At 30.6% G+C, this 12,410-nt stretch overlaps 1 protein-coding gene across 1 annotated transcript; it reads left to right on the top strand.

Moving 5' to 3' along the window:
• The first annotated feature begins 10,484 nt into the window (after positions 1-10,484).
• On the top strand, positions 10,485-11,271 carry LOC109182300. The gene is made up of 2 exons (XM_019332435.1): positions 10,485-10,986; positions 11,093-11,271. Exons 1-2 carry the CDS (start codon positions 10,615-10,617, stop codon positions 11,180-11,182), a joined length of 462 nt encoding a protein of 153 aa, XP_019187980.1. The 5' UTR covers positions 10,485-10,614; the 3' UTR covers positions 11,183-11,271.
• The last annotated feature ends 1,139 nt before the right edge of the window (positions 11,272-12,410 follow it).

Raw genomic sequence — 12,410 nt, 5'->3', positions numbered from 1 at the left:
CTTATAAAGTTATAAGTATATTTTTTAAAAACAATGTTATTTATCATATTCATTGTAAGTTTATTTATTTATTTATTTTTTATCATCATCACCGTCACCAATGGCATCTATCATATTAGTTATATCTAATACTTAATACTTTTCCATATTTTTCATGTCAATTTCATTTAGTTCAATAAGACATGTGAAGAACTGAATCTGTTCACGATTTTTTTAAAAATACTTATAGGAAATAGTAAAGAGTTTGTAAAGTATGAAGGAAAAATAATGTAGAGAATATATTGGAAGGTTGTCTAGCTAGCAAATGTGACTTTAAAATACAGTAAGGAATACCAATGGAATAATAATGTTGTTGCCTTAAAGCTTTTTCCAAATTTGAAGCAACCAATTGGCTCAACATTATATTGCAACAGGTGAATCCCTAAGTAACTGATGAGTATTAATTTCAGTTTTGATATTTTGATTATAGTTGTATTTTCATTTTTAATCCTTGATTGTAATATGGTCCATTTAAGTTCACAGCTTTAAAAATGATTTCGCTTTTTAGTCTAAAATGTCTTTAAATACGAAGTTAATTTTTACAAAGTGTAGTGTACGTCTCGGACTAAAAGTTGAAGTTTTTTAAGTCGATAACAAGAAGTAAAACAAAGCAACATTGATGGCCAAAAGTGAAAATAATGTCACATTTTTATAGTCAAGAAGTCAAAAGTGAGATAAACTCAATGATATTATCCGGCCTAATTTTGTAATTTTACACCTAAAATAAAGAATATAAAATTCAATAATTTGAAGTATGTTGTTGGTAAGTAGACGTTTAACGTAACTGTAAAGTCTGAAATTCGACTCTTATAAATGGTGTGTCATGTTAAATTCAATAAATTGTAAGAGAAATTTTGCTAGCCCGGTAGAGATACCAGATGTTTTATAAAGAAAAAAAATAACAGAAGAAAATGTTTTTTTTTCCTTATGAATTTTCTAACCAAATCTATTTCATTTATTGGGTGACTATGAATTGGTCACCCACCACTAATCAAAAAAATAAATAATTATTTAATGAGATAATATGAAGCGCGAAAATTAGAAGAGAAATATATGAGGGTTGTACAATATTACTCTTAGGAAATTAAGTGTTAAGTAATAACCAAATGTTTGGAGGAAAATGGCTTTGACAAAAGGGGGAATGACTAGGAGAAGCAAAGTGGCTGTGGAAGAAAGATTGCTTTGCATTAGACGATGCTTTTATTCACAAAAAGTGTCACACGATTTGATAACATGTGTCACCATTTATTCAACTTAAAAGTAATTGAAATGACTAAAAGTAATTTTTTTTAAAAATAATTGAAAATAAAAATGCTCCATATACTTTTCTTATGATTTAGAAATAATTTTTTTTAGTACTATTAACTCTGTTAGAATATACGAAGTAGTATTTGTTCATAATTAGTTTCTCAATTTATTAAAACATAAATAGTCAATATCATTCACCGGAGATCGAACTCATGCCATCCCATTTAAGAGAATCACTTCGTGTCACTAGACCACAAAGTTATTGAACAATGCTAAAAAAATTATCACAACATTTCTTATTTACAGTTTCACTTTGCGATTAGTGAGCTTTGCTAAATGTAACTCATTTATTTGATTAAACAAACAACTATAATAAAATCATCAGCAGACAATAAAATAAAATTAAAAAACAAAAGACAAGGCGTATTGTCGGAGCAATGGTCGGGAAACATCTAGTATACATATGTTTTGTTTTGTTTTTTTTTTTTGTTTTGTTTTTTTTTGTTTTGTTTTGTTTTTTTTTTAATGCGACTCTATTACATTGTAGTACCTGTTCAAACATACTTTCTCAACCTAATGAAGCACAAAGAGTCAATAATGCCTTCACTACTGAAGCTCGATCTCATAATATAACCTTGCACATGGGAAAAATCACTACATACCATTTGAACACAAGGTGCATGACCATATGTTAAAATTTGAAAGTCTAAGTTTAGATCCCAGGCCACCCATGCATAAATATATTCCCCATGTCCCAGTGCTTCATTAATCATTTTTACAATTATTTATGAGAAATACTGCAACTTTAATCATTATTCTAACACAAATCTTTGTTCCATGTACGCATCAATATATTATTATTTCTTAACGATATTAGAAGAACCTAAATGATTGAGAATTATAATATAAGAATTTCCGTCGTTTACTATTTATATATTTTAATTATATTAATTGAGTTAGAAAAAAAAAAAAAGGCAATATGTGATAAATATGTTCTCTACAATTTGTTTGAAAAAAAAAAAACAAAATGTCATAATATTAAAACAATGACTAATAATATATCCTGTATGGGATAGATCTTTTTGCTACACTTGATTTATAATTTGTGAGACTAAAAATATAATTTTTTCTCTAATAAATTAATCACTCCACTTATATTTATTATCTATGTCACGCCATAAAATTCGTCCTAAAGGTACAACTTCTGCTTTGACTTGGTCTCTTATACTATTTACATAATGTGAGACTTTTCTAAAGTTGCAACCTACTACAGATGCAAACTAATGATGTCTCAATAATGAAATTAAAGTATATTAGCGGATGACATATTGCTTATATAAGAAGAAAATGTAAGAGTTCAAATTTATTATATTTATATATATATATATATATATATATATATATATATATATATATATATATATATATATATATATATATAAAAGTTAATTTAAGATATTTTTACAAATTTCGTGTACTATATGCAGCATATCACACAATTAAGCTAACAATATATAAGTAATACACTACAAATGATTTATGCTAACAAAAGTTAACTGAGTTGGCACGGACTATTATTGTCATTTTGTAAGTCGGGTGGTGTGCAACAAAACTTGAAAAAACGTATCATATAAGTGTATTTTTATATTTTTAGCATAAACGTAAGCTTTATGTTATGTGATTTTCTTTAATATGAATTACCTTTCCTTGTTTTCGGAGAAAAGCAATGAGATTTTGTTAGGAATTAAATTGGGATAAGTAATTAGCCTTGGATGTTATTCTTGATCTTAATTGACGTAAAGGACAACTAACCTAATTTTCCTTTTGAAGTGGGTGACAAAACGTGTTTGTAGGACATTTCTAAGTCAAGGTTAATTTCACTTGTTGATTCACTACACGTTTGACTTTCTTTCCGGTCTTGCACGCAATACAATTTTAATTCGAGTAATTATTTGACACTGTTTTTATTTATTTATAATTAACTTCATTTTAACTTGTTTGCATAAGCTAAAGAGTACCCAATAGTTTAGCTATATAACTTAGCTTGTAATTTTAGATTATATACTCGTATGATTAATTTCAACTCCTTTAGATATACTAATAAAAATCTTATATAAAACTCCTGAGATTATTGTAGTTAGTTCGTCATTTGACCTAAAGGTTATGACTGGAGGCAGAAGTGTGAGATTCGAATCCCACTAGAAACATGTATGGAAAAATCTCTCATCCTTTGTGCGCAACACATGAAGACTATGATCTGACCGGTGAGTTGATTGTGAAGTGAATAAAATATGATTCTCGTAACAAAAAGTCACGAGTTCATTCTCAATTATCTACTAATACAATTTATTGTTGCTAATAATTGTCCAAGAAAATTAAAGATGCTTTATTGTGTGCCAAATTAGTACTCCGTAAGACTTTGAAGTTTGTGTTAATATTTAATAATAATAATAATAATTTGTGTTAGACTACTCCCACTCTTAAGTCTTAATCTAACCTATAAAAATAATAATAATAATAATAATAAAATAAAAGAAATTAAGGAATAACAGGGCTGCCTAACCCAACTTTGTTTGGTGTAGGAAGCCCAGTAGGGTGTACTGGTAATACATAATCAGTCGTGTCCAAAGATAAGCGGTGGAAAATATGTGCGCGTGGGACCATTTTCCAGTCAACTATGGATCATTGTGATTTTCCTGGCTTAGTGGCCCAAATCAAAGAGATTTTTATTAAAAGAAAATAAAAAATGATATAATAAGGTAAGAGGAGAAAATGGCCGCCGGAAGATTCGGCTAAGCTGCCATCTGTGAGCGGAACTTGATTTCCTGTAGTTGACGCGGAACGTTTGCGGTTTTCCGCTTTAAGACAGACAGACAGACATCAATGATTGGAATCACGTTTATGGTTTATTCAAACAGCGATGCAGCAGAACCTTTTGCGGCTCGGCTCTTGGACGGAACGAATGTGGCAAACCAAATCTCCGACTACAATGTATCCAAACAATTTTATTGTAGACACCAAAACAAAAATATTAATTATTGTAGACACCAAAATAATATTAATTATTCTGATACATTATGATTAATTATCTAGTCCTCACCAAAAAAAAATAATTAATTGTCTAGTAAATTATTAATTACTATTTTTTTTTTTTTGGTGAGCAAGAGGGACCTGAAGGTCCCAGAAAGATTAGTAGATTCTTCTAGTAGCCACGTCTTGAGCATCGCTAAGGAGGATGGTTTGAATCCCATCCGGAGGGAGATCCAGGATCGTAGTCCCCCACATGCCATTCTGACCAAGGTTGGCCAAAGCATCCGCACAGCGATTCCCTTCTCAAAGAGTGTGTTTGAGCTCGCAAGTGTGGAACTAGCTCATAAACACCTTACAGTCAGAGATGAGAGTATTGGCTTCAGGTCGGCCGGTTGCATCACCAGTGATAGCATTGGTAGCAGCTTCATAATCAACCTCCACGATAACTATGAGATTTTCGTGAATTATTAACTACTATGTAGTGTAATAACATATCTATTGAATACTAGCTAAACTAATCTAATTTTACCATTGTATGAGAGCTGAGAGTAATAAAATCAACTAAAGTAAAAGCAAATAAATTATACAGAGTAAGAAGCAATAATGAAAAAAGTAGCTAGGAATTGAAATATTGAATACTAGCTAAATTAAAAAGACTTATATTCTATTTCCTTAGCTTTCTATCTTCATTCCATTACTTTTGTATGCTTGAGAGCAAACTCCAAGCTTCTTAGTGCAAATTTCTCTATAAAATTGAAGTGTCTAAACCCTAGTTTCGTTCTTCTATTATTATTGGACTCATGAGATACCAACATTGCATTTATAGAACACAAACTAATCTTGGATGACGAGATTTAGAAATTTCTAAATCTAGACACACTGTAGTGAGAAATATTCTTGCTATAGTGAGAAAAAATGTGTTGATTTTTGGGGGGAATTCTTAGCTTGTTGCAGTGAGATATTTGTGCTACAATTTTGACTTCCAAACTATTTTGTCTTTGTACACTTTTTGCTTTGGACGACAATTTTAACTTTGCACGTACACTTTTACTCTATTTTTACATTGATTTACTCCTATGATCAAGACCATTCAAAATACCGATTTTAGACTCATTAAAGATTGTTTAAGACATTTTGTTAACTTCATAAGTTACCCAGTTTTGGCACTTTAATCAACAAATACATTTAAAAAAAATAGCCTCAAAAGATAGCTAAAACATGCAAAACTATTAAGTTAGTGCATTAAAGTCAAGAACAAACATATAAAATAAACTTAAAGAATGATGCAAATTAAAAATGTATAAATTATGCACTTATCCCTCCAACCATACAAGTGAAACAACCCATAAGATTATTAATTTACAATTCCGTGCAAAATAATTGAGGTGTGTGTATAGTTTCTAAAGTATCGATCGACATTGATGTTGCTTGTACTCCTAGAACTCTAAAGTGATTTAAATAGATTTTTACTTGTACTCAATTCTATTAAAACGTATATATCCAGAGCAAACCAAACTATTTCTTACAGATTTTTTAACTTATATTTGGTATATAAGTAGCACGCACTGATATTGATGAACACCTTATATTAAGATATATACCTCAATTTGATAAAAGCATAGGCAATGTAATACTAGCTTAACATATAGTTAAGTAGTAGCTCTTGGTTAAAGCAAAACAGCTTATCCTATTTTTGTATCTCCGGACATTCTTGGAGGATCACGGGACACACGAGATGTTTTGGTTTTAACGTCTTTCAGAAGCAAAGCTACATTTCAATTCAGTTAGAAGTGCCGTTGGGGTCATTTATGAATTGAAGAGGAACTACAAGTTTGACACAAAAGCTGTAAACGTCGCATTCGGGTATACATACATTTGCATAAACAGCGACCGTTGCTCTGTTTACAGCCTGGATACTGATATGGGTCTGGCCCATTTCAACCACTGGGCCCTGCTTTTAAGCCCAATTTCATTCCTCTTCTCAAGTGTTTCAGCGTTTATAGAGTGAAATCATATTTCCAAATTTTTGTGGGCAATTTAATTTACCCACTCTTTAAAATAAGAAATTTAATGAATAATATTTTACAATGTTAATCATAAAAACTTCTAAGGCTAAAATTTTCAAATAAAAACAATTTCTCTACTCATTTAATATTAATTTTAGCCATGAATTTTTTTTTAAAATTAATCTATAAAATGTTTAAATTTGATTGGTTAAAATATTACGTGGTTTTTTTTTTTTTTTTTTTTTTTGGTTTGAAATCCAATTAAGTGACTTAATATTTCAGTAGCATACAATTCTAATTCAATTTGGTGAATTACACAAATGAGAAGTAAATACCGAAGAGCTTTCAACTCCTGCTGCCCATTGGTTATTGGGTCATGTGAAAGGTCTAAGACTTTTAACATGGCAAATTAGTACGTGGACCATGGTCCACATAGTGTTGTATAAACCATATAAAAAAGAATTATATTACATGTACTCTCAAATTTTACTACATCACTTGTATTTCATGACATGGCAAACAAAGATTGGCTATTTTCATTATGTGGTCCCAGAAAATTTGTCTACATCAAGAATTCGTGAGAGGGAGTACAAGTTGAGAGTAAGAAATGAGAAAGCATGTAGTATTTTCTATAAAAAAAAAAGTACATTCTTAATATACTAAAAGTACATTATTTGTGTTGAATGTACATTTTTAAAATAATGTACTTTTATTATTCAAATAATGTACTTTCCCTTAATACGAACGCTCTGTTTGGCAGAGCTTATTTAGGAGCTTATAGCTTATTTTAAGCTACTAATAAGCTATAAGCTCTGTTAGGTAGCGTTTCAAAATAAGCTCCTAGCTTCCTACCTTTTTTTCTATCTTTATCCTTATTATTTTAAAGAAATGACATAATTTACCCTTCCCAATTAAAACTCTTTTCTCTTCTCCTTTATCCGCAACTTTCACCGCAAATATTATAATAATAATAATAATAATAATAATAATTATTATTATTATTATTATTATTATTATTATTATTATTATTATTATTATTATTATTATTATGAGATTTGCAACAATATTGCTACTTCATTATGATATGCTAGATCATGATTATGCTAATAATTTTATTTCAAAATGTTAATGTTAATTTTTTTAAAGATAAAATGTTAAATTTTAATATGTAAACAAACTAATTTAAATTTTATGAAAGTGTCCTTTTTAGTCTTTTTACATTTATCAGCTTATCAAAAAGCTAATTTTTCTAAACACTTTCAATCATAACAGCTAGCTTAACAGTTCTTCAGTTTTCAGCTCCGAACTTATAGCTTTTCAGCTTTCAGCTCCTTTTCAGCTTTCAGCTCATTTTCAGCTTTCAGCTCCTAGCTCCTAGCTTTTCAGCTAGGTTTGCCAAACAGAGCCGAAGTACATTTTTAAATATATTAAAAGTACATTATTTGTGTACTAAATGTATATTATTTTATAATATACAAAATATGGTCCACACAAATATATTGTATATTATAACATAATGTACATTTAAAACACAATAATGTACTCTTAGTATATTAAAAATATACTTTATATTCAGAAAAAATACATTACTTTATATAATGTACATTCAGTATACAAATAATGTACTTTTAGTACATTAAAAATGTACTATTTTTATGATCCATACAACACTTATGTCGACCATGGTCCATACAATAATTTGCCTTTGCACCGGGGTAGATTCAATCATAACTTTTTTAAACTTTTAAATATTTTTAAAACAAGAGATGTTAATAAATTTTTAGGCCCCGTTTGATTTGTGGAAAATACTTGAGGGGAAATGGAAAAGAAATTCCATGGAAAAGAAATTACTGGGAAGATTAATTACACTGTTAGGTTCGTAGAAAATAAATTACTGAGAATATCGATTCCATTGTTTGGTTGAGTTTGGAATTGTAAGGAATAATTAGTATAAAAACAATTATACCCCTACATGATAACAACAACAACAACAACAATAATGGTAATTAAGAAAAGTTGGTAAGAGCATAATTGTCTTACTTGTTTTCCACAGAAAACAAAATAGCAGGGATACCATGAATAATATTTTCCATGAACCAAACAAAGAAAAATTCAATTTTCTTCAAATTCAAGGAAAACATTTTTCATGACTTCAAATACTAATGACGGTTACTGTTATAGAGTCTTTTAAACTTTTGTAAATTTTGTAAGAATATATATAAAAGTTTATATAAAAAACATTCATAGAGTTTTATAAACATTTTTTATTTTAAAAAAATTATTAAAATTCTAAATTAAATATATCCTTATAAACTTTCAATGACTTTGATTCTTTTATTTATAATTTTCTTTAAAAATGGAATAATATATCATAAAATTCTTCTTTTAGTTCTTTTCACATCAACACTCCCAACTTTATTATTTGTATCCTTAGTACTATTTCATATGAAAGTTAACAAAAATATTGAATATAACAAATTTATATTAACAAAACTGTTGATATAAAATATTTTAAAATATATCTACTAGTTGCATAAAATAAAAAATTTTAAAATTTAAAATATAATATTAATAATATATAAAAGAAATATACATTGTTTGTATTACTAGGTCATCAAGCAAAAGAACTATGGTTCACAAGGTGATATTGTTGGTAGTCCCAAGTGCTTGGAGTTGCGAGCAATGGTCCGCTGTTCAAAAAAAAGGAAAAATTATATTACAAATATAAATACAAAAAGAATAAAAATTGAAATATACAAGTATTTATATGAATATTATGAAAGAGATAATAAAATTTGATAGTGATAAGAAAAAGTTTGTTTTGTTTAGTTATTTAGGGAGAAAATTTGTAGAAAAAAAAAACTGAAAAAGTTTAGAAGTAAAGGAGAGAAAAAATTTGTAGAGAAAAAGTTTAGAAGTAAAGTTAAAGAAAAAAAATTAATAGAGAAAGTTCAACTTAAGATTGGATGGATGAATTTTAATTATTTATAAATTATTATACTAGAGACTAGAGAAGGAAAAAATATACAAAAGTAATTTGATAGATTCTATAAAAATGTGTTACTTTTTAAATATCTGGACTTTTAAAAGTTTTTGACAAGGACTTTTACTGCAAAGTCCAAACTGGAAGGTCAGAAGTAATTACAACTTTTCAACTTCTGATGTCCCTTAGATACTCGTGCAATGCAATTAGGAAATGGGTTAAATATCTAGCTTAGCTTCCTGCCAGACCCAGGCTCTGTCCATCATCATTTTTTCTGCAGGTTTCAGTGAATTAAACTCAGTTCTGTGCTAGCTGAAATCCCATGGCAGCCAAACAAAAATCCAAAGTTTCCTTGAAGCTCCTGATAGATGCGAAGACAAATCGAGTAGTTGCTGCCGAAGCAGGAAAGGACATGGTGGATAAACTCTTCAGCTTCCTCACCTTGCCTATGGCAACTATTATCAGGGTCACTAACAACATCACCATTGGTTGTATGAACAATTTGTACCATAGCATTCAAAGTATAGACCCAGAGCATTGGCACACAGTACATTGCAAAACCATGGTTCTGAATCCAAGAAATCCACTTGCCAACTACTGCAACAAGTTGAAAATCAACGTTGATATATGATTCTGGGTCCGAGAAGAAGTACGGGTGTTTTTCTACTTATGGCTGCAAGTATTTTAGCATGTACCAAAATGTGAAATGCAATTATTGTCTTAATGGGTGTACTGCGCGCCATAGAAATGAAGTCTGATGATTCAGGGTCTGTGATGAATTGCAGTTATGAGGGTGTGTTTTTGCAGAAAGGGTGGCCAGTGATGATTTACAAATCAGACCTGCTTCTCCAAATGTTCTTGCTCAACTCCTATCTTTTCTGGGTTTAAGTGAAATGAATCAAATCAAGGAGATACCGGTAGAAGTTAGCAAGGAGCAGGTACCTACACTATAACACTATTACTTTGCTTCGTCTGATTTTAGAAAATATGAAGCTACCGTTATGACGATATATTTTCCCGGCCTTCATTTGCAGGTTATCTGTCTGCTTGCACGTTCATTTGTTTCAAAGTCTCCTCTAACTGATGTCTTTCTACCTAATCATGGTGCTACCAGCATTCACGCTAAACCTGAGATAATATTGCCACCCTCAATTGGTATAATTGAGACAACTAACTGATCAAAATACTCCCATCACTGTGAATCTTAATGTGAAAGTAAACAAGCATACCAACGATATACTGTTTGCTGAAGCCACAAATGACTTCTTTGATTTCCTTTGTAGCTTTTTAACCATTCCTATTGGGACAATGGTTTCCGTTCTAAGGGGAAATTCAGGTTTAGGATGCATTGACAACTTGTACGCAAGTTTGGCAGAGTTGGACGTCAAATGGTTTGGTTCGGCGTCCGTTAAATCTGACATACTTGTCCCTGGGATTGCCACGCATCATAACTGCAGAATGCAGCCTCTCAATTTGTTTGAACGAAAGCGGGAAGATTATATGCTTAACTCTAAAACCAATGACCATTCTAATTTTTCTGTGGAACCATCTATATTCATGGTTTCACGCGATTTTGAAGTGAAGCCTCTGTGCTTTGCATCTAGTTTTGTTGTATTGAGGGATGCAAAAGTGCCTTTAAGTGATACTGAAGATCGAGAGGTCACCGTCGGTATGAAAGAGGTAATTAATCCGAGCCTCTTCATATTTGATTTAAGATACGTTGACCCATTTACATATGTATACATTTAACTATTAAATTTACAGTTAGTTTTTTCTCTTGTGACAGGCACTGTGCTTATTGAAGGCGGCTCTTACATCGCCATCATCAGCTCTATCCGATGGCTTGAACACCTTTGTGCAGAAGCAGAAGGCATAGTAGTAAATGCGGGCTTTGAACGTCTAGGATTTGTTAAATTATATTTGAAGTTGTCTTTGCATTTTGGTTATTTAAAGTGGACGTTTTCTATTTCTATGATCGATTTTAAGTTTACAATTTCAATACAGTAGTTGGTTTGATGTATTTGAGGCCATTATTTGGTAATCTCATTGATTAATTGGTAATATGAAATGTATTTTCATTTGGTTCTAATATTGATAATTAATAATGTATTTTTAAAGATAAAAAAATAATTATGATTTTATAAGAAAACCCTAACCCTAATCAATGATAAGAGGCAATGTGCCACCTTCTTGTTTAATTTGGAAGTAGGTGACCCAACATCACTTCTTCGATCTGATTGTATAGCAGGGAATAAGGGTCGTATCTCATTAGTCATTAGTAATATATTTATGAAATATATTCTAATATTTAGTTAGATTAAGAAATATTGGCAACAAAGTCAAAGTTCATGTACTAATAGTAATAGTTCATTTTATCATTTAGCACCCTAAATTAAAATATGGTCTATTTAGGCTATTATTTTTCATCTAGTATTTTTAGAAGTTTCTAACAAGTAATTCATCTAATTTGATGACATGAAAAAATAAAATAAAAACAAAATGGTGACATGTTATTTTTTCATCTAACTTGTTTTTTTTTTTGTCATTTTTTTTTTTTGCAGAAAAATTCAATATTTTTAACATATTTCCGGATTATGTTTTTCAACTCCTTTGTTGCGAGTGTTTAATATGAAAACACACAGGGATAATCAAAGCGGAATGCATCCATATATGATGTTGTTACCATAAATTTGTCTGTAACGATGAGACGATGTAATTCAGGCAGTTTGGGCGGGATTAGGTGCTGTGGTGGTTGTCGTTGCCGCAGTAGCACCGGAAGCCAGGGTGACGGAGATAGTCTCCGGAGGGCACGGGAGACTGCCGTCGATGTATCCCAGAAGTCCTTGACTACCGAGAAAGGGGAGGAGTTGAGTCCTCCAGAAGAGATAGTTGCGCGTAGTTAGCTTCATAGATACAAAATGATGCGCAGCTGAAAGGAGATTTGGAGTCGCCAGCACAGTGGGTGCGGCGGGGATGATCGTTCGCTCAGCTGAATTCAAAGTCATCATGAGTAGTTTTGTGAGAGAGAGAGAAAGCGGAAAACGAATAGGAAAGATGATCGCAGTCCTATCGCAACTAATACCAGAGGAGACGATGTGATTCAA

The sequence above is a fragment of the Ipomoea nil genome, unplaced genomic scaffold (genome assembly GCF_001879475.1).
Source record: "Ipomoea nil cultivar Tokyo-kokei standard unplaced genomic scaffold, Asagao_1.1 scaffold1043, whole genome shotgun sequence".
Taxonomy (NCBI): Eukaryota; Viridiplantae; Streptophyta; class Magnoliopsida; order Solanales; family Convolvulaceae; genus Ipomoea; species Ipomoea nil.
Note: the sequence above shows the minus strand (reverse complement) of the source record. Positions and strands in the feature narration are given on the sequence as shown.

What these genes read in the sequence shown, in the direction of transcription:
- LOC109182300 (XM_019332435.1), top strand. Translation starts at nt 10,615, where the DNA reads ATGGTTTCCGTTCTAAGGGGAAATTCAGGTTTAGGATGCATTGACAAC. An exon ending in TCACCGTCGGTATGAAAGAG is followed by an intron (nt 10,987 to 11,092) that starts GTAATTAATCCG and finishes CTCTTGTGACAG; the next exon opens with GCACTGTGCTTATTGAAGGC.